This window comes from Gobio gobio, assembly GCF_949357685.1.
Source record: "Gobio gobio genome assembly, chromosome: 7".
Lineage (NCBI taxonomy): Eukaryota > Metazoa > Chordata > Actinopteri > Cypriniformes > Gobionidae > Gobio > Gobio gobio.
In genome coordinates, this window is record NC_137103.1 from 52,554,359 (window position 1) to 52,578,778 (window position 24,420).

The following is a 24,420-nucleotide window of genomic DNA, read 5'->3' on the forward strand; positions in this document are numbered from 1 at the left end:
CTGGGAAATGAGTTCTGACGAGGACAGTGATGATGGTATAAAACATCTGCTCAAACTGCTCTAATATCAGGAGTTTTATATATTCTCGCGACAGGTATAGACCTATCCATGTTAGATATAGATCTGGGTCGCTAAAGACCCGAATATGTAAGAATTTTTGGCAAAAGAGTCATGCATTTAAGGGTTAAATGGACTCTTTACGTTCATTTAAGACGGCTCTTATGAGAATACTCTACAAAATGGCGATTTTGCCATAATTCTGTGTAATTATTCGGTGCCATAATTCAGGGTACTGGAGAGGAGAATTCGGCTGATATTGGAACGTCGGATTTAGGAGGAACAGTGCGGTTTTCGTCCCGATTGTGGAACACCGGACCAGCTCTATACCCTCTCCAGGGTTCTGGAGGGTTCATGGGAGTTTGCCCAACCAATCCACATGTGCTTTGTGGATTTGGAGAAGGCATTTGACTGTGTTCCTCGTGTCGTCCTGTGGAGGGTGCTCTGGGGGTATGGGGTCCGGGGTCTTAGGGCTGTTTGGTCCCTGTACGACCGGAGCAGGAGCTTGGTCCGCATTGCCGGCAGTAAGTCAGACTTGTTCCCGGTGCATGTTGGACTCCGGCAGGGCTGCCCTTTGTCACCAGTTCTGTTCATAATTTTTATAGACAGAATTTCTGGGCGCAGCCAAGGGCCAGGGGGTTCCGGTTTGGGGACCACGCGATTTCGTTGCTGCTTTTTGTGGATGTTGTCGTCGTGTTGGCCTCTTCAGACCAGGACTGGTCTCGGTTTGCAGCCGAGTGTGAAGCGGCTGGGATGAGAATCAGCACCTCCAAGTCCGAGGCCATGGTTCTCAGTCGGAAAAGGGTGGCTTGCCCACTTCAGGCTGGTGGAGAGTTCCTGCCTCAAGTTCAAGGAGTTCAAGTATCTTGAGGTCTTGTTCACGAGTGAGGGAAGGATGGAACGGGACATTGACAGACGGATCGGTGCAGCTTCTGCAGTAATGCGGTCGCTGTACCGGTCTGTCGTGGTGAAGAAGGAGCTGAGCTGTAAGGCAAAGCTCTCGATTTACCGGTCGATCTACATTCCTACTCTCACCTATGGTCATGAGCTGTGGGTAATTACCGAAAGGACAAGATTCCGGAAACAGGCAGCCGAGTTTTCTCCGCAGGGTGGCTGGGCGCTCCCTTATGTGGCGTTCACACCGGACGCGATTCGCGCGAAGGTGGACGCGTGTACATTTTGAGTTTACTCGCGCGATTGACATTCACTGCAGAACAGACGCGAATTCGCGTCATGGGCGGGGCTTCCGCCAGCAGCTCGTCTCGTTGAGAAATGGCTGACATGGGCTGTGTTTACATGTCTTTTTTTTGTTAATATCTACTGTTAATGTGTGACAAAACGTAGTTTTAAGACTTTTTCAGTCGATAATGTAGTTGTTTAAAGCTCAAATCTGTGGTCTATTTATATAAACAGTGCCTATTTGAACATTTTATCTGCCGTTGTCGGAGTTGTGAGCTCCAGCGGACAGCGGCGCTCAGCGCTCGTCAAAGCCGGCGAGGGCAACCTTTCCTCGGCCAGTCCTTCTGCCGCTGGCTCTGATGTCTCTGTGGTGTGTCTCGAGCTATAATTCATCTTGTAACGGCCGATCTTTGGTCTCATGGATCTATAATTTGTTCCCTGGCAAATCGTTTAGGCTGAGGGCAAAGATAAGTTTCATTACTTTATATTTTTAGGTTTTAACTGTACGTTGCAGTTGTAACGTTAGCCGACTAGCACTGACTTTGAATGTTTGACTGCATTGTTTGCTTTATTTCATGTATATTGATCATACATAAACTTGCATTTAACAAAAAGAGACTGGGTTGTGTTTCATGTCATTTAATGTTATCACAGTGATAATCATATTGTCTGAACCAGATATTAATATACAGATTTTCTCCTCATTGTTGTCACTACTAGAGCAAGCTCCTGATTGGTTAACGCGGCGCAAAATATCCGGCAAAGTTCAGATTTTTCAACTTGAGGGCCTTCACGCCGCCTCAATCGCGCGAATCGCGTGAATCTCGCCGCCTCAATCGCGCGAATCGCGCCGCAGAATGCCATTTCGCGTCTCTCCATTGACTTAACATGTAAATCACTCGCGCGAATCGCGTCCGGTGTGAACGCACCATTAGAGATAGGGTGAGAAGCTCGATCACTCGGGAGGAGCTCAGAGTAGAGCTGTTGCTCCTCCACATCGAGAGGAGCCAGCTGAGGTGGCTCGGGCATCTATTTCGGATGCCTCCTGGACGCCTTCCCGGGGAGGTGTTCCGGGTACGTCCCACCGGGAGGAGACCCCGGGGAAGACCTAGGAGGGCTTTTGTCACCTGGCTGGCCTGGGAACGCCTCGGCATTCCCCTGGAAGAGCTGATGGAAGTGTCTAGGGAGAGGGAAGTCTGGGCGTCTCTGCTTAAACTGTTGCCCCCATGACCCGGCCCCGGATAAGCGGAAGATGATGGGTGGATGGATGTGTGTTATTGTTTGATCAAGCATGAAAGAGAACGGTTGTCTTTGCACGCTATACTGGCACGCGTCTTTATGTGTGTGTTGCGGGTGAGTGTGTGTGTTTCATAGTCAGGACATTCACAGACAGCGGGTTCTCTTTTGTCTTGTCGTGCTTGAATGGTTTTAAAGCATTTGCGTGAATAAGAGAGTGATCATATAATGTAGCGCCAGCCAAAGGATGACAGAATAAACAGATGCTGCTTTAAAATTTTTTTTTAATGCGTTAAACTAAATTATTTGCATGCGTTAACACGCCAAGTTTGACAGCACTAATGTTCTGCTTTACCATCTCGGCCAGGGCCTCACAAACCCTCGGGCTGGCCTTGAGGGCGATTAAATGATGACAGAATTTTAATCTTTGGGTAAACAAGTCCTCAAAATTGTTTAACTTTTTCTGATAGCCATTTTTGAGCGTCGGTCGACTTATTTTTTTCCGCACCGTTGGCTCTAGGCGGACAGCATCTGGGTTTTTTGGGTCGATTCAGCATGTAGAATTGGTGTCGGGCCGTCGCGAAAGACAGCCAAATGGTGAAAAATTGTCCGAGCAGTGTTTCTGACTGTGTTTTAGATGGCCCTGAATAGTTCCAGGCCCTGATGTCCAGAGAGAGAGAGATTTTGCACAGAGAACATGATTGAGTATTAATGTCTGACAGTCACAGGAAGAAAAGGGAAGTGGCCATGACGGTTTAAAATCTCATTATGCTTAATTAACCTCTCGCCGCTAAATGACTTTCTCACCATCAGCATCGCACTTCACAAACGTCAAGAATCACAAAGCTTGTTGTTTGAAATCTAAATGCCGTGTTAAGGATGTTTTCGGCCTTTAGTGATACTTGTGTCTGAAGTTCTTCTTTCTGAGAGAGCCTGACGTGTGTGCAAACACTGCAGAATGATCTCAGATAGAGTTCAGACTCTCGTTCACAACCTGAAAGTTTTCAGAAAGTCATTCAAGTGCAATGCAAGTGCATCAAACATGAACGCACTCTCAGTGAACAACAACATCTGTGATTTTCATGGGTGAACATCAGTCTAGTTCAGGGTTATTATTGTTAACTAAAACTATTAAAACATAACTATTGTAATGAAGCTAAAATAAATCAAAATATAAATATTAGATGGAAAAACTTAGCAACTATAACTAAGTTTAAGCACTAAAATTACTAACAGGAAATAAATACAAACTAAAACTGAACTAAAAAGAAATTAAACCTAAATAGGAAAATAAAAAACCTAATACAAAAATGAAAGAAATAATAATAAAGCTAAATGAAAATGAAAGCTGAAATGTAAAGCTGATTCAAAATATTAATAAACAAAAAGTATATACATAATATTAAAATAACACTGGTCAAGTACTACATGTCCTCTGAAGCCAACTCAAAACTCATGATGAGAGTGGATTCATATCTAATGCACCATTAAGAATTGTGTAATAAGTTTCCAAGCATCTCTCTTGATTTGGAATGATATGTGATCAGTAGATGTAAAAATTTAATTTAGGAGGATATTATTTTAAAGTGCCCCATTATGCTATTTTAAAGGCTCCTAATTTTGTTTTGCCTCAAAAACGCAAATAATCTTCTCATAATATACAGCGCACATCACCTCGGTTTTGAGCGTCGTTCGACTTGGTTTTCCACACCGTTGGCTCTAGTTGGATGGCGCCAGTTTTTTTGGCCCAATTCAGCATGTAGAACTGGTGTTGGGCTGTTGGTGAGAGAGAGAACTCTGATTGGCTGTTCAGTTTGATTAATTAGTCAGTGCAGGAGAAGCAAAGAAGTCAAGACGGTACTGACAGAAGGCTGTTCTAATCTTACGCCATCTTACCTGAGTGTTCCTGGGCGAATATTTTAATAAGAACATGAGCCGAGTGGAATAAAGAAAGTGATCAGCAGCGTTAATATTCAAAACAGTAAGCTTTGTTTACGGCTTGTGTATCTGCAGCCGGTAGTGTCAGTTTCCCTTTCTGAATGAAGAATATAGATGAATCTGTTTACATAGACAGTTGTCTCATTTACACACAGGCACAGAACGTGCATGCTAGCTGACAGTCGGCTGTTGTCCTTTCGGTGTGTTCGGTGTGTTGCCTCTGGCTTGGCGTGCTCAGTTGGGGGACATTATTATTTAGATTTATTTCGATGTTTAGTTGAAAAAATTTAAACTAAATTAACCATTTAAACTAAATTACTGATCGAATTATTGATCTAACGCCCACACTGTCACTGTATGATACTTGAAATGTTTCCAGAATGGCTATACAGCTGATTGGAATTATGCTGCATTATTTTCCTGTTTAACACTGTAAAGCTGCTTTGAAACAATCTACATTGTTAAAAGCGCTATATAAATAAAGTTGACTTGACTTGACTTGACTTCAAGCCATAGACTGTAAAAAATATGGACGTAGTGTCTGTGACGTCACCCATAGGATTCTGAAAAGCAGTTTTGAAGCGTAAAGTAGGGACGAGCTGGCCGTTGCCATCTTGGCATCACGTCACTCCCGGATAATAGAAAATGGGCAAAGAGGCGGGACGTGGGCGGAGCTGAGGTGACGTGATGACTAACAGACAGCAGACAAACAACAATCCACCTGTCACTCAAAGTGGCCACGCCCTTAATTATGCAGGACTTTAAGGCTTTATATAATGTAAACGAATGAGATATAAAAAAAATTTACCCCCTCACAGTCGTCATGAAGGGCAAAATTAGCCGTATAGACCAAAACCACAATTTGTACCAGACTGGAAACATGTTTTTTTTTCTGCTGTGATGTTGGCCATTTTAACATGAGCTCAATGAGATTCTGCTCCTTCTGGAGTCTGTCTCTAGTGGTCAGTCGATGAATTGCAGTTTAAGTCACTTCCGTATTGGCGTCAAGAGAAACTGGAGGAGGTTGCTGCTTGGTTCAAGCACAGATCTTTTTCCCCCGACGCAGACGACACGAGGCAACAACACAGTCGGCTTTCATCAGCGTTAGTTCTTTGGTGTCAGTTTGGTGTGTCCCTACCTTAAACCCCACCTTCCTGAGAGCATACTCGGCTCTGATTGGTAGAGATGGCCCAGTCTGTTGTGATTAGCCGACCACTTGTGTTGCATGTTGGAAACCAGACGTCCATTACCATATCTGAATTTCAGCTCTGGATCTTCCTCAGTGCCTGATACACAGAGATACGAACAGTAATGATGTCAGTTTTACTGGATCAGCCCAATCGTGAGTCCACATCCTCGTAAAGTGCATCTAAGTGGGTTTTCTTTGGCAGTAGAAAACAGAGTCTTCTCAACAGGTCGATATCACGAACCAAACTCTTCCAGTCTCAGCTACAACTACAGTGTCTGAGGGCTGGGCAAAGTAGACAATGTTCACAGGCAGCCAATGAAAACCATAGACTGGCATTATGCAAATTTGTTCCAAACCTACATAGGTTCAAGTAGGAAGTGAGACTGGAATTACTGACGACTCGTTTCAGGCGGTTCAGAATCAATTCTTTCTTTTAATGTGGCGTTCACTCTGGACGCGAATGACGCGAAGTTCGCGCGAAGTTGGACGCTTGAACATTTTGAGTTTACTCTAATTCGCGTCATGGGCGGGGCTTCTGCCAGCCGGCTCGCCTCGCTGAGAAATGGCTGACATGGGCTGTGTTTACACGTCTTTTTTGTTAAAATCTACTGTTAATGTGTGACAAAACATAGTTTTAAGACTTTTTCAGGCGATAATGTAGTTGTTTAAAGCTCAAATCTGTGGTTTATTTATAAAAAGAGTGTCTATTTGAACATTTTATCTGCCGTTTTCGGAGTTGTGAGCTCCAGTGGATCAGCGGCGCTCCGCGCTCATTAACCCCGGCTAGAGCAGCCTTTCCTCGGCCAGTCCTTCTGACATTTGCCGCTGGCTTGGATGTCTCTGTGGTGTCTCGAGCTATAATTTGTCTTGTGTAGATGTAAAGGCCGATCTTTGGTCTCCTTTGTTTCCTGGAAAATCGTTTAGGCTGAGGGCAAAGTGAAGTTTCATTACTTTTTTTATTTTTAGGCTATAACTGTACGTTACAGTTGTAGCCGACTAGCACTGACTTTGAATGTTTGACTGAATTGTTTGCTTTATTTCATGTATAGCTTATTATACCTTTTACTTTTTTGCATTATTGATCAAACATTAACTTGCATTTAACAAAAAGAGACTGGGTTGTATTTCATGTAATTGACTGTTATCACAGTGATAATCATATTGTCTGAACCAGATATTAATATACAGATTATCACGCGTTCAAAACACTCAATTCGCGTCATTCACGCCGCCTCATTCGCGCGAATCGCGCGTCTCTGCATTGACTTAACATGTAAATCACTTGCGGTGTGAACGCACCATAAGAGACACTAAACTCCATTTATCTGCACTTTGATCTTTGAAACTTTGCAGCTCTATTACACACTGCGTAATATCTAAAAACTTATATTATGATTCAGTTGAATTTCTTCTTCCATTTTAACTATAAAACACACATAGTTGATGTTTCATACCTGCCTGTGTAACCCCTCCAGTTCGAACCGCCCACTCCAAGCGGGACTCGAACCCGGGTCCACCGGCATGAGTCGGACGCTCTAACAAGGATGCTAAAGGCTGCAACCTCTAACGTCAGTCGCTAGAGCATCTCTTGAGATCAGAGGAGTGAGGTTTACTCACACAGCGACTACTCGCTGGTCTCCGTTACACCTGGATCCGGGTGCGTTGTAGGGGACATCGGTCAGCGGCACCCCTGTATCATGTGTAGTTGTGACAGCAGAAGGACCGCGGATGGCAGTGACAGCACGTGAAGGGCTCGCTGAGTGAGGAAGTCCTCATATTCCCAAGTGCTGGATCATTTTCAACCTCGCCATTGTCATTGAGCATCCAAAACGGCCCTCCTGAGGAGTGTTTACAGTCATGCACACGGCCGCCGGAACAACACTGAGTTCTGCTCGTACACCAGCAGGTTAATGCTTCATGCTTAAGCGTGCACACCTGCCTCTGTTTAACAGGTGCACTAAACCCCATTGAGCTGAATGAGGCACGCTGACAGTCGGGAAAAGCTGTTCAGAGGGACTATAATTCAGCGAGTGATTGTTCAGGTCATTCTGTTGGCACACAGAAATGGTCTTTCCTGTACACCTGCGTACTGTAATGCACTGTAATGTCTTAATAATGATCCGTTTGATAATTACTGTAGGTGCAGGTGTTTGAGCATGAGTTTTGTACATTTCCTTAAAAGCATAATGGGAGAGAGAAACTCAGGATTAAAAGTGCAGTGATATTATAAAGCATGTACATTTACTAGAGATAAACAGATATTTTAAAGGGATCATATGACGGAACATTATTTTGTGTATTTGGTTTAATGCAACGTGTTTATGTGGTTTTAGGTTCAAAAAAGTAATTGTTTTACACATACCGTACATTTTTGTTGCTCTTCTATGCCCCTCCTTTCTGAAACGTGTCGATTTTTACAAAGTTCATCGTTTTGAAAAGCGCGATGTGTATGCCGCACAGACTGACGTAGATTTGTTGGGGTGTGTTTGAACAAAGTGTTTTAGGAAGGTGTGGCTCAGCCTTCACTTTTACGAAGAATATCTCGAGTTTGAGACGTTGAGGCAGATCTTATACATGCACAGCTACATAACACACTAAAGAGAGAGGAAAACAAGAAATCGCATCATATGACCCCTTTAACCCATATTCACACGATTGAAAGTACATTCCCAGTAACATTCTGTGCTTTTAACAGGAAACACTGGTATTTATAAGTAAAGCAACTTATTTATATTCCTTTAAAAGGTGCACTATGTAACTTTTACATCCGCTTGAGGTCGCCTATTCAAAACAAAGGCGTAGTTTGATGACGCCAGGTTTGAGCGCAGAATCTTGGGACATGTGGTCTTCCCCTCACAGCCGGTGGGAAAGAATCGGGACAGGACTCGGGCAGAAATCATGTTGATGGATGTGATTATTAGCGTTACTGTAGTCTGAAGCAGAGCAGGAGTGAGTGTTGTGGAGCTGAGGAACCACTGGAGTGATTGTTAATAAGATGAACGCAACACACGCCTCGCGAGCAGCGGGACTTTTATTATGACAGTTGCCAGCGCCATTTCTGCTTTTCCGGTCCTGAGTCTGAGGTAACGCAGCTCTGTTCATCATATTAGACACATCTGAGTGTGTTGAAAATTATGTTATGACGTTACTCTGTGCATTCTCTCGGCGGCTGCTGAGACACTCTGTAGTGAGAGTAAAGCGTTTCTGCAAAATAAAACCGAGGGGAACGCAGATATGACGCCATTGACAGGAAACGTTTGGGATATTGTAAGTACTCAACTGAACAAAATATATAACACTGGCCTAGTGGTTTTTGGATATTTTACTGAAAAAAATATTACATATTGCACCTTTAATGAATTAACAATTCACTGTCAAGTTAAATGTAGCATTTGTAGCTTGCTACACAGTCTAAAACAACGAGATAAGCTCACATTAGATAGCTAGACATACTACACTTATTATAATGACATAAATAATAATAATTTGTTACAGTGTTTATATTAAAAACTAAAACTTAAATCCATCTGAAATAAATTATAATATAAATATTAGATAAAAATATTAGATTAAATTAGAATAAAAAATATTGCCATAGCAACTGAAATAAATTAATTTAAAGCGCTAAAATGACTGTAAATTAAGCTTTATAAAAATATAAAACTTTTTTTTTAAAAGACAAAAGCACATGAAGTTAATAAAAATAAAAATGAAAGAACATGATAAAAATATATGCTAATGCAAAAAAAATTATAAAAACTGTAATGGTATATAAATAATGCTATAATAGCACATTTTTTATTGCATTTTGTATTATTCATCATAGTAATGATAATTGTAATTCATAACTTATTTTTAAATGAATAATCAATTGTTGGACATGTAAGGATCGGTTTTGGTGCTAAGACAAAAGCTGAGATACACACCCCAGCAATTGAACAATAAAAGTCACAAATCTTGAGAGAAGATCTCACAGAAACTGTGTGACAACACCCTGACAAACATTTCTCCCCCCCTCCCCATTTTGTCTTCTCCTTGCCCTGGTTTCAAGTCACCAAATGCAGATATACCAGTGATGATGTATCTTGTAAATCTATTGTTTCATCCCTTTCATGTTTGATGTCTTTTTAAAGGTCTCGGTGCAAATGGTAAAATGGTCTCAGTTTCACTGCAGTCACTAGTCACTTCTTTGAGACACTGACCCAAACTGCATGTTAGGGATGAAACGATTACTGGTTTCACGATAAACCACGATAAAATTTAGTGACGGTTAGTAATATCGTATAAAATTTTATTATCATTAAAACCGCGTGTGATTATCACGGTTGTGAAAACTTGCGGTAAATCTTGTCCAGTCAGTCTGACGCAGGCTCAGCGCTGTTTTCTGAATGAGGAGAAATGGCAGAAAGCAGTGACAGCACTCGGGGAAATGTTCAGCCTTCTAAAAGGACAAAATCTGAGGCGTGGTCATATTTTGGCTTTTACAAAAGTCCTGAGGGAAACTTAATCTAAGATGGTCACCCTGTCTGCAAACATGCCAGAAGAAAGTCGCTGTAATAGGGAAAACACTTCAAAACTACGAACCCAAGGCAAGTGGACTTTGACCTCAATACCAAACCTACGTCTGGGAAATAATAACGTGAAGCGAACGAACAAATTTAGACAAGACTAGGGTGACATTTAAGGGATAATAATCAGGGCTTGACATTAACAATCGCCATTTGCGGGTGTGACGTTATTTCGGCTGCACACTAGTCACTCTGTCTGTTGAACTTATAATAGTCTTCTCAAAAGCCGTCTGTTATAATCGCGTTGCGCATTATAAGCACTTACACGTGCTTCTATTGAGTTAATGAATGCAATATCTCATAATCAGAGGCGTTCAGATTAGCGGAGTTTTGTTCAGAGCGCGCGCCGCTCTCACACGCTGAAATATACACTCAAAGCAGAGATAAACGTGCGATGTATGCAGGAGATTCATTCATCATACAGTGTTCGACTGTTTTTGTTCTATTTCAGCAGCGAAAATGGTTTAAAAAAAACACAGCAGAACCACAGCGCATCTGATATGACTGGCATAACGCAGGCGAATTTAGGGACCGTCTGTAAAGTTACATACAACATTGGTAACGTTATACACGTTTCAAACTTCAATAGCATTTGAAGAGAATGACAGTCATAAAAAGACTGTAAAGTGTTCATCTAGGTGTCAGGTATGATGCACACATTTTGATATTTAATAAAATAAACTGTCAAATCATATGGAAATATGGATGTGCATTATTTCACTAGGATACTGTTTGGGCTCTAACACAAAATATGCTAGATTTAAATGTGTCTGATAGAACACTGATGAGAATATTGCTTGGGAATATATTTACAGTGATAATATTAGAGATTATATTTACGACAAATTATTATTATTTATGTGTTATGCGTTGCTATTGATGACGGCCATTAAGGAAGGAAATCCCACAGAATCTAGCTTAAAAAAGTGCTTAGAGCTGCTTTAGTTATTTGTTGTTTGTTGAATTTCAAATATAAAACTTGTTGAAATGTTTTAAGTGTGTGCATCTGTTCTTTTTGAACACTTTCATTTCGTTTGAACAAAACCGTGATAATATTGATAACCGTGATAATTTGGGTCACTATAATCGTGATGTTAAATTTCCATACCGTTTCATCCCTACTGCATGTATTGTGCCAGACATGATGACTCTCTTAAATTATTTTCATATTGCTTTGCAATTGTGTTTTATGTTTTTATGCTGATCAGTTGTGTACCATGGATTCTTGTTTACTTATTTACTTTTCCGGTCTGGCCAAAATAAATGTTAATCTTGATTTATTCTGTATCTTTCTGAAATCATTATTTTATTAGTGTCCGTGAGAAGTAAGTAGGAGTTACCGCAGATCTCTCTGCCAGGGCAGATCATACTGGGGACCCCATAGCAGGAGCATTGAGCCATGCATGAGGGAAAATCTGATTTCTGACCTGCCACTGTTATTATAAGTTGCAGTTTCCGTGACTATCACTAAAATTACACGTTTTGTTATAAGTAAACATGTTTGACTCACTTAGAGGTAAGATAGTTCACCCTGCAATCCTCTGTAATATCAGAACTGACTAATCTGTGTCCGTTAGAGCAAGCGAAACCGGACGCTTAGCCTATTTGCGACTCCGGGTCCCATGGAGGAACGAATATTTGAAAATAAGTGATACTAAGGAAAATCAACGATCTAAATTAAATCGCAACTAATCGTAAAATCAGCTGATAAACTCTAAATGTAGCACACATTATGGAGTCACTTAGAATTGGAGTCAGATAAAATTATTAATGGAGTCAGATTAAAAATATTAATGGAGTCAGATTAAAAATGAGATATCAATAAATTAAGAGAACTTCACCGACAGGCTGAAAAGGCTTACACGCAGAATTCCTTTTGACCAAGCCATTAGTATCCGGTTTTTGGGCTAAATGGATGGAAATTTACAGACACATCTGTATTGCTATCAGCCGACAAAAATAACGTTACTCAATCTCTAGAAGTTAAGCACCACATCAAAGTTAAACAGGATATAATGACACATAGGGCTTCTGTTTTTAATAAATAATACATCGCAAATAACAAATATTATTGAATGATTCCATGATGTTAAAATATGCTTGCATTGAATCCTGCAGATTTGTAAGAGATCCTCGACATAAACTTGCAGGTCAAACTTGACCTTTGTTTGCATATTTCTTTGCATATGCTTGTGTTCCCGCTCTCTCATTTATGTGCATGAATGGAAGTGAATATGGAAGTCTAGTGTGAGCGCATCTTGAGCGTGTCATTGATTTTCGCTACACTTGCAATCCCAGTGCAGTCGAATGAGCTTCCTCTTGAAGTAGACCTTGCTTGTTAGAAAGTGTGTCCTGTGTACTGCAATTTACTCTTCAAAGCTGAGATGTACTGGAGAGGAAACACTCAAATCCACAGGGGAAGCAGTGGATTTGTTTGATCACATCCTGTTTAAAAAAAAAAAAAAAGATTTTGAGAGGCTGCTAATTAAAGCTGTGGTGATCTGTGTCCGTACTGAGGGATGAATTCAGACCAAAGGCCGGTGGGATTATTAAAGGCATGGCTGAACAAATGAGCCATATGTCAGAATGTTGTTCTCCTGGGGGAAATGCATTGTGGGAATGAAGCTAGACCACTCAAGTTGCACGTCTGCTGAATACGCCTGTTCTTATAATGTTGCCAGGGGTGCTGCCAAATCATTTCAGAGTATTCAATGGCCACTTCTGAAACGCTGTAAAACAGTCATTTGTCATTCGGAGGAGAGTCAACATTGAAACTGAAGGGGGAAAAAATATGTGAGTTTCTGTTTTGACTCTCCCCCTATGTATGTATGTATTTGTGTGTGGGTGGATGGATGGATGGATGCATGTATGGATGGATGGATGTGTGTGTGTGGGGATGGATGGATGGGTGGGTGTGTGTGGGGATGGATGGATGGATGGATGGGTGTGTGTGTGGATGGGTGGATGGATGGATGGATGCATGTATGTATGGATGCATGTATGGATGGATGGATGGATGGGTGTGTGTGTGTGTGTGTGTGTGTATGGATGAATGGATGGATGGATGCATGTATGGATGGATGGCTGTGGATGGTGTGTGTGTGTGTGTGTGTGTGTGTGTGTGTGTGTGTGTGTGTGTGTATGGATGAATGGATGGATGGATGGATGCATGGATGGATGGCTGTGGATGGGTGTGTGTGTGTGTGTGTGTGTGTGTGTGTGTATGGATGAATGGATGGATGGATGCATGTGTGTGTGTGTGTGTGTGTGTGTGTGTATGGATGAATGGATGCATGCGTGTGTGTGTGTGTGTGTGTGTGTGTGTGTGTGTGTGTGTGTGTGTGTGTGTGTGTGTGTGTGTGTGTGTGTGTGTGTGTGTGTGTGTGTGTGTGTGTGTGTGTGTGTGTGTGTGTGTGTGTGTGTGTGAGTGAGTGAGTGAGTGAGTGAGTGAGTGAGTGAGTGAGTGAGTGAGTGAGTGAGTGAGTGAGTGAGTGAGTGAGTGAGTGAGTGAGTGAGTGAGTGAGTGAGTGAGTGAGTGAGTGAGTGAGTGAGTGAGTGAGTGAGTGAGTGAGTGAGTGAGTGAGTGAGTGAGTGAGTGAGTGAGTGTGTGTGTGTGTGTGTGTGTGTGTGTGTGTGTGTGTGGATGGGTGGGTTGGTGGATGGATGCATGGATACATGCATGTATGTGTGGACGTGGGTGGGTGGATGGATGGATGCCTGCATGTATGGATGGATGGGTGTGTGTGTGTGTGTGTGTGTGTGTGTGTGTGTGTGTGTGTGTGTGTGTGTGTGTGTGTGTGTGTGTGTGTGTGTGTGTGTGTGTGTGTGTGTGTGTGTGTGTGTGTGTGTGTGTGTGTGTGTGTGTGTGTGTGTGTGTGGATGGATGCATGGATACATGTATGTGTGTGGATGGATGCATGGATGGATGGATTCTGTGACTTTCTGTGAGTTTCTATTTTTGACAATTAATATAATATAATTAATTAAATATAATATAATTAATATAATATATTTAATATAATAAAATTTATATAATATAATATAATAAAAATAATATAATATCATATAATAAAAAATAATATAATATTTGTAATTCATAATTGAGAAGTATTTTAATAAATACGATTTTAATTTGAAAGCTATTTTAATTTGTTAATATTTATATTAATATTTAAATATTTAAGGAGTGTATTCAATAGCATATTAGTTTTCTGTAGTGGTGGATATTGGAATAATTTTTCTTGAAAAATTTTCATTTTTCAAAATGTACTGGTTTTGAAAAATTGGAATAACAACAAACAGCCAGATGGACAGATATATTTATGCGACTATGTACATTTCATAAGAAATCTAAATAATAGCCCTACATATTTTTCTCCCAAATACCTCCAGGAAAAGGAAGATTCTTCGGCTTCCGTCTGCCAGCCTTGAAGCTGTTGGGAAGCAGCAAGCAGTCTCTCCCGCAGGACGACCCAGACTCAATCATGGTGGACTCGCCCAGGGCCAGCGAGGACTCTGCGGCCGTGATGGACGTCCGATCACCCACGAAGGACGGTTCCAGTCCAGCGGACGCCAATGACACGCGGGCGCTCATCAGCTCCAGCCCTCACTCCTCCCCAGTCAGTGTGTCCATTCCCCTCGACCACTCGTCGCCCAAGCAGCCCTGGGACCGGCCCAGTCCTTCCCAAGCGCAGTCCAGCACCTGCCTGGCCCAGTCCATCTCTAGGGACAGCATGTGCAGCCGGAGACGGGCCTCCTCCGTTCACGACATCGAAGGCCTGAGTACCAACTCCAAACGGCTGTTTATGGACACACACACAAGTGAAGGTGAGTGCTAAAACTTCTACTGAGAGATTACATGCTGATTCCAAGAAGAAAAGACTGTAGAAACTGTAGAGAAAAAATAAATATATAAATATACATACATATACATGTGTATGTATGTATGTATGTATGTATGTATGTATGTATGTATGTATGTATGTATGTATGTATGTATGTATGTATGTATGTATTTTTAAAACAACACAATTATACATTTTATATATATTTATATTTCTTTATTATTAACATATCTATCTTTCTACAGTATATATATATATATATACTGTAGAAAGATACATATTTAATTAATAAAGAAATATAAATATATATAAAATGTATAATTGTGTTGTTTTAAAGAAAGACCAGCACTCAAGACTGTTTAGGTAAAAGATGTGGTAAAGTATGAGGTAAAATTTGAAATCATATCTGGTAATTATGCACATTTTAAACCAAATGAATATGAAATAGCCATGTCATTTGAGTATCTCTGGTCTAAAGACATTTTCTGTACCCTAGTTGAATAGTTTGAATTACAAAGTTCATTAAATTGACATTTAAGATATGTCAGTTAGAACAGCTCAAACATGCATTTCATTGCTTTCTGATTTTGACAGAGAAGCCGGTCTGTAAATGAAAACACTTTTTGTATTACAGTTTTTATCCATCCATCCATCCATCCATCCATCCATCCATCCATCCATCCATCCATCCATCCATCCATCCATCCATCCATCCATCCATCCATCCATAACCACCTATCCATCTATACAGTATCCATCCATCTTTACCGTATCCATCCATACATCCATCTATATCCAACCACCTATCCATTTATCCATCCATCCATCCATCCATTTTTTCATCCATCCATCATCCATCTATACAGTATCCATCCATCCATCCATCCATCCATCCATCCATCAATCCATCCACATCCAACCACCTATCCATTTATTCATCCATCCATCCATCCATCCTCCATCTATCCTTCTATACAGTATCCATCATCCATCTATCTACATCCAACCACCTATCCATTTATCCATTTATCCATCCATCATTCATCCATCCTTCTATACAGTATCCATCCATCCATCATCCATCCATACAGTACCCATCCATCCATCTATCTATCTATCTACATCCAACCACCTATCCATTTATCCATCCATCCATCCATCCATCTACATCCAACCACCTATCCATTTATCCATCCATCCATCCATCCATCTACATCCAACCACCTATCCATTTATCCATCCATCCATCCATCTACATCCAACCACCTATCCATTTATCCATCCATCCATCTATACAGTATCCATCCATCCATCCATCTACATCCAACCACCTATCCATTTATCCATCCATCCATCTATACAGTATCCATCCATCCATCCATCCATCCATCTACATCCAACCACCTATCCATCCACCCATCTATCTACATCCAACCACCTATCCATTTATCCATCCATCCATCTATACAGTATCCATCCATCCATCTATCTACATCCAACCACCTATCCATCCATCCATCTATACAGTATCCATCCATCCATCTATCTACATCCAACCACCTATCCATCCATCCATCCATCCCTCCATCCATCCATCCATCTAAACAGTATCCATCCATCCATCCATCTATCTACATCCAACCACCTATCCATTTATCCATCCATCCATCTATACAGTATCCATCCATCCATCCATCTATCTACATCCAACCACCTATCCATCCATCCATCCATCCATCCATCTACATCCAACCACCTATCCATCCATCCATCTATACAGTATACATCCATCTATCTACATCCAACCACTTATCCATTTATCCATCCATCCATCTATACAGTATCCATCCATATATCTACATACAACCACTTATCCATTTATCCATCCATCCATCCATCCATCCATCCATCCATCCATCCATCCATCCATCCATCTATCTACAACCACCTATCCATTTATCCATCCATCCATCCATCCATCCATCCATCTATCTACATCCAACCACCTATCCATTTATCCATCCATCCATCTATACAGTATCCATCCATCCATCTATCTACATCCAACCACCTATCCATCCATCCATCTATACAGTATCCATCCATCCATCTATCTACATCCAACCACCTATTCATTTATCCATCCATCCATCCATCCATCCATCTATACAGTATCCATCGATCTACATCCAACCACCTATCCATCCATCCATCCCTCCATCCATCCATCCATCTAAACAGTATCCATCCATCCATCTATCTACATCCAACCACCTATCCATTTATCCATCCATCCATCTATACAGTATCCATCCATCCATCCATCTATCTACATCCAACCACCTATCCATCCATCCATCCATCCATCTACATCCAACCACCTATCCATCCATCCATCTATACAGTATACATCCATCTATCTACATCCAACCACTTATCCATTTATCCATCCATCCATCTATACAGTATCCATCCATCTATCTACATACAACCACTTATCCATTTATCCATCCATCCATCCATCCATCCATCCATCTATCTACATACAACCACCTATCCATTTATCCATCCATCCATCCATCCATCCATCTACATCCAACCACTTATCAATTTATCCATCCATCCATCTATACAGTATCCATCCATCTATCTACATCCAACCATCTATCCATTTATCCATCCATTCATCCATCCATCTATCTAAAGACATTTTCTGTACCCTAGTTGAATAGTTTGAATTACAAAGTTCATTAAATTGACAATTAAGATATGTCAGTTAGAACAGCTCAAACATGCATTTCTTTGCTTTCTGATTTTGGCAGAGAAGCCGGTCTGTAAATGGAAACACTTTTTGTATTACAGTTTTTATGCCCAACTTATGTTACTTCCGAAGCGGCCCCTGTACGCTTCACAAGATTGTGTTTTCTATGAACACCACAAGCTTTAACAAATAACAAAGACTTTTAGTTCAGTTTTCAGCCTAAAATGAGACTGACTCCCCACAACTTAGAGCAGTTAAAACAACGTCCCTAACACAATCTCGACACCACCCGTTATCCTTCCTCAAACCACATTGAGGATACAGATCAGAAGCATCCATCAGTGTCTGGGACGTCATGCCGTTTCGTGATGATCCGTTTTCAGCCTGATTTCTCCTCTCAGCTGTTATTGATGTCTTGATTAGATCATACAGAACATTTGCTGCTCTTTCAGTAAAGCTCTGGTCTGGACCTTCTTGCATTAAGGTGGATTAGAATGGCTCAGACTTGTACAGGCAGTTCCTCTCCACATCCCATTGAGCGAGACTGATGCGCCGGCTCACAGTCAGGACAGAAAATCAATGCTACATGCTGAACGACTTCCATCAGCTGTTAACCAGCACAGCCGCTTTCAGTTTTGGAGGATATTTCTTTAATCAAAGTTTGAATTATGCCAAGAGAGGTTGTGCGTTACTGTTATTTATCATTTGTCTTTTATATTGTACATGATTTTAATGGGTTCTTAATGGATACTTACAAAACTGCATGTTTTATCTATCCATCCATCCATCCATTTATCGATCCATCTACATCCAAACACCTATCCATCCATCCATCTATCTACATCCAACCACCTATCCATTTATCCATCCATCCATCCATCCATTTTTCCACTTATCCATCCATCCATCCATCTATCTATCTACATCCAACCACCTATCCATTTATCCATCTACATCCAACCACCTATCCATCCATCCAGTATCCATCCATCCATCTACATCCAACCACCTATCCATCCATCCATCCATCCATCCAGTATCCATCCATCCATACAGTATCCATCCATCCATCTACATTCAGTAGTATCTATCCATCTATCTACATTCAACCACCTATCCATTTTTCCATCCATCCATCCATCATTCATCCATCCTTCTATACAGTATCCATCCATCCATCATCCATCCATACAGTACCCATCCATCCATCTATCTACATCCAACCACCTATCCATTTATCCATCCATCCATCCATCCATTTTTCCACTTATCCATCCATCCATCCATCTATCTATCTACATCCAACCACCTATCCATTTATCCATCTACATCCAACCACCTATCCATCCATCCAGTATCCATCCATCCATCTACATCCAACCACCTATCCATCCATCCATCCATCCATCCATCCAGTATCCATCCATCCATACAGTATCCATCCATCCATCTACATTCAGTAGTATCTATCCATCTATCTACATTCAACCACCTATCCATTTTTCCATCCATCCATCCATCATTCATCCATCCTTCTATACAGTATCCATCCATCCATCATCCATCCATACAGTACCCATCCATCCATCTATCTACATCCAACCACCTATCCATTTATCCATCCATCCATCCATCTACATCCAACCACCTATCCATTTATCCATCCATCCATCCATCCATCTTCATCCAACCACCTATCCATTTATCCATCCATCCATCTATACAGTATCCATCCATCCATCTACATCCAACCACCTATCCATCCACCCATCTATCTACATCCAACCACCTATCCATTTATCCATCCATCCATCTATCTACATCCAACCACCTATCCATTTATCCATCCATCCATCTATACAGTATCCATCCATCCATCTATCTACATCCAACCACCTATCCATTTATCCATCCATCCATCCATCTATACAGAATCCATCCATCCATCCATCCATCCATCCATCCATCCATCCAGTATCCATTCATCCATCCATCCATCCATCCAGTATCCATTCATCCATCCATCCATCCAGTATCCATTCATCCATCCATCCATCCAGTATCCATTCATCCATCCATCCATCCATCCATCCATCCATCCAGTATCCATTCATCCATCCATCCATCTACATCCAACCACCTATCCATCCACACATACAGTAGTATCTATCCATCCATCTATACAGTATCCATCCATCTATACAGTATCCATCCATCTATACAGTATCCATCCATCCATCTATCTATCGTTTTTTTTAACACCATAAAATAATCACCGTTTTAACATTCTCATACACAGGAATCACAAGACAATGAAGGACTGTGAAACATTGTTTTTTAGGAAGATTAATAGTTCTTCTAAAAGTGAAAATTATGTTATCGTTTATGTATCCAGTTCATAAAGTTTCGATGTTCATACAGTAAATAATGGCGTCATTTTCACTTTTGGGTGAACTACGAGTTTAATGGACAATTTGACAATTAGAATATCAGCAATATTCATCATAAAGAAAAATAATTTTGAATGATACATTAGATTGATCACCCTGCAAGAGAACAATAAGTGTGTGAGATATTCACAGGCTCTCCTTCACTCTTTACCTTCAGGTCCGTTCAACCATCTGAAGTCCAGTCTGCTGGGATCGACCTCAGACTCCAACCTGAACAAATACAGCACCATCAACAAGATCCCGCTCATCGCACTCAACTTCTCTGAAGCCAACGATAAGAAAGCGCCTTCCCCTCCGTCCTCAGAGAAAACCATCATAGCACCAAAGGTCAAAGACAGAACACACAACGTCACAGAGAAGGTCACACAGGTAAGACAGTAACCCGATTTACTTTCTTTATACACATTTCTGGTCTTATTATGAACGATTCCTTTGCAGTGCACATCACTTAAAAGGAATAATTGCTTACCAAAAGGTGCATTTATATGATCAAAAATACAGTAAAAACTGTGAAATATTATTACAATTTAAAATAAATGTTTCCTATGTGAATATATTTTTTAAAGTAATTTATTTCTGTGATCAAAGCTGAATTTTCAGCATCATCACTCCAGTCACGTGTCACGTGATCCTTCAGAAATCATTCTAATATGCAGATTAGATTCATTATAATATAATATATGTAATTTAGCACCCACTATAGGGCTTTTAAAAGCGTGAAATGAATGTGAATGCTAACAGATAGATATTATTATAGACCCACTTGGTTATGAATATTTCACATTGACTTTAACAGTGTAAAATCAGTTGTTTTCCCTTCATGTTTTTCAATAAGGCCCTCAGGCGAGGATGTGCTTTTGCTCTGTTTCTCCTCCATGGAGTTTGAGTTAATCAATGTGTCATGAGCGTAATCTTTTTGAAATATTGCATGCGTCAAATGCTTTGTGATTCGATTGGAAATCCAATAGTGTACTGTAACAAACTGTAACAAATTCTCCTGCATAATTTCACTACTACTCGTCGTTTATTCAATAAATGTTGCTAACAGACACAAGTACGCAAATAAATGCTAATGAGGATCCTACTTAACCTAGGGGGTATTAATACAGTGCAACAATCAGTAATTATTGCTTGAATCTCCTTTCTTACCTCAGCCATATTTAGCATCTTTTCTGACACTGAAATGCATCAAAAGAGCATGAAGATGGATTTTCTACCACCTCTGGGAAATGGATCTCCAAATATTGGCAAAACACCATTCACTGCGACACTTTCTGTGTGAGAGACTCAAGTGTAAATTAAACTTCCCCCTTTAATCCATGGAAGATAGGTTGGTGTTTGCTCTCTAAAACAGCCGAGCTGTATGGAAGTTTGTCTCCGCCGTGGAATAAAACAATATAAAAAGATGATTGTGACTTTCTCTCTCACAATTCTGACTTTTTTCTTGTAATTGCAAGTTTAAATCTCACGATTCAGACTTTTTTTTCTCAGACTTGCGTGATATAAAGTCACAATTGCTAGTTATAAAGTCAGTATTCTAAGATATAAACACGCAATTGTGAGTTATAAGGTCCAATTCTAAGGAAAACTGAGAAAAACGTTTTATACATTACGTAAATCTGACTTTATAACTTGCAATTGCAACATTATATCTCACAATTCTGACTTTATAACACGCAATTGTGACTTAGTATCACGTAATTCAGACTTTATAAAGTCAGAATTGTGAGATAAAAAGACACTTTTTTATTTTTTATTCTGTGGAGGAAACAAGCTTCCATAGAGCTGAGCTGCATAGCTCGAAAGCATCTTATTATTATTTATTATTACGTTTTTATTATTATTTTAAAATGTTTCCTGAGGTGCACTTATAATGTTAGAATGATTTTTACATCAAAAATTGTCATAATTTAGAAATAAAAGGCCATTTTTCTAATCTGATTTTAGCGTCTGATTTGAACGCTCTGTTTGAAGGGTGTGTCTGCTGTGAGACTTCGGTGTAAACGCCCACTGCTGTGATTGGCTGCTGTGAGACTTCAGTGCAAACGCCCACTGCTGTGATTGGCTGCTGTGAGACTTCAGTGCAAACGCCCACTGCTGTGATTGGCTGCTGTGAGACTTCAGTGTAAACGCCCACTGCTGTGATTGGCTGCTGTGAGACTTCAGTGCAAACGCCCACTGCTGTGATTGGCTGCTGTGAGACTTCAGTGCAAACGCCCACTGCTGTGATTGGCTGACATCTTGGCATATGAAATAAGTATTAGATGTGGAACTATTTCGATTTACCTGTAGCATGAAAGGTTGTAGCGATGTAGCTAGGGATGCACTATGAAAATTTTGGCTGATACCGATAACCGATAATTCTTTATATTTGACAGCCGATAACCGATATATATCCGATAAATCTAAATTCGTGGGCGTCACTAGGCCCTTTTTAGGGGGCTTCAGCCCAATCAAATCAGCGTAGGCAGGCTTTATGTTCACACAGAAGCTGCTGCGGCTGAGCACGAATTTTAGCAGCACGACTCGACATCAAGTGCGAGATATGTAGCTAAACTAAACGTTTCATATTTGACAGCTGCTTCTTTAAGTCAGAAATGTTAAACAAATGACAAAAATATTCAGGCAAATTAATACACTTTTGTCTAATTTCGCCATTTTGATTTGAAATAGGCCCATGTAATGTCATTTATAATATAATTAACAAACAAGAAATATTAACAAAGCCGTTTTCTTCAGATTAGGCATAGGATTAATAGTAATGAATGTGTGCATATTGTAAATTAATATAATTCCATTTGTAGCTCTCAGTAAATAAAAAAGCTCAGTTTTTTTCAGCCTGTCTTGGGCATAAGATTAGTAATGAATTTGTGCATATTGTGAATTAATTTAATCAATTTAGTTACCTAGCTTTCCTGTAAGCCATCGAAAATTATACATAAAACATATAAATATCAGTTAAACATATGTTTACTTTCTTCACTGACAAAAATGGAAAAACTTTTTCAGTCATATCTGCCCACTGACATGGTTTTCAAGCTATTGTTATCTATTTTTTTGGCGTTCAGATCATCTTAAAATGCACATATATGTAGATCATAGAAATCAAAATATTCTCGAGGGGCCATGCCCCCCAAACTAAATAATAAACAGCCAATATCCTAATATGCATACTAATAAACTACTAGTTAGGCTAATAGTGAGAACTGGACCCTAAACTAAAGTCTTACCAATTTTTTTTTTCATACCCTGACTGGGGGCTGAGCCCCCCTAAAATGAAAATCCTAGAATCGCCCGTCTAAATTTATATAATTTTTTCCATTAAACGCCATGTCCCAAACACTTCAACATAAATCAAACATATACAGTAGGCCTACAGTAGCCTAGTTTGATACAGTGTAAGTTTTAAAATGAATTGTACACTCCTAAAATAAAAATTAAAAAAGTAATGCAAACAAGTCAAATTTTCTTATCGGGTCAATAACAATAACATTAAAAATGATCAAATATCATTCACAGTTGAAAATATATGAGCACTTTCCTAGAATCAGGATTCTTTGGAAGGTAATGTTTTTTTCAGTGATCCTATCTCTCTCTTCGTCATCTCACTAACACTCCAGTGGGCCTGGCCAAAGATTCTGCAGAGGTGGTCTTTCATTGCACTATTACGTCACAATGTGACAAAATCCCAAATGAGTCGTTTTCAAAGCTTGGTTTCAATAGAAGCTGTTTTTGTACTAACAAGGAAGTTTTGAGTTCTGAAATTTATAGGATGTTTTTATAGTACAATGACCTCTTACATGTCAAAAGATCAAGAACGATTTGATTTCTCAATTCATGACCCCTTTAAGGCATCATAGGCATGCTTCCGGTGCAAATTGTGTTTTAAACAGTAAGATGATACTTTCTGGCAAATTCTATGGCAGCATTGCATGTGTTTTTCACTGTTAAATCCCAAAAATGTATTGCACATGGTGGACAAAGCAATATAAATGTTATTATATAAGTATACTACTGTTCTTCTGGAAATATCAAGGTTAGTGACTTCTGGAGATAACCTCCAGTGAAAGTCAAAACCGCTGTAAGACTGTAACATACAGTACTGGGTCAAACCTCGCTGTAAATGTGTCCGCCTCTTGGCCAGCCGTGAAGGAAGTCAATGACAGTGAAGGAAGTCAATGACAGCCCATCCAAAGGA

At 40.2% G+C, this 24,420-nt stretch overlaps 1 protein-coding gene across 1 annotated transcript in view; it reads left to right on the top strand.

The window, feature by feature from the left end:
• Positions 1 to 24,420, top strand: part of LOC307128781 (potassium voltage-gated channel subfamily H member 7) — a gene marked incomplete at its 3' end in the record, with an annotated part of 183,975 nt that overhangs the window by 87,058 nt on the left and 72,497 nt on the right. Inside the window, exons 4-5 of the mRNA XM_079820724.1 lie at positions 14,560 to 14,994; positions 20,380 to 20,591. Coding sequence (XP_079676850.1) covers positions 14,560 to 14,994; positions 20,380 to 20,591 — 647 coding nt within the window. The remainder of the gene's footprint in view (positions 1 to 14,559; positions 14,995 to 20,379; positions 20,592 to 24,420) is intronic.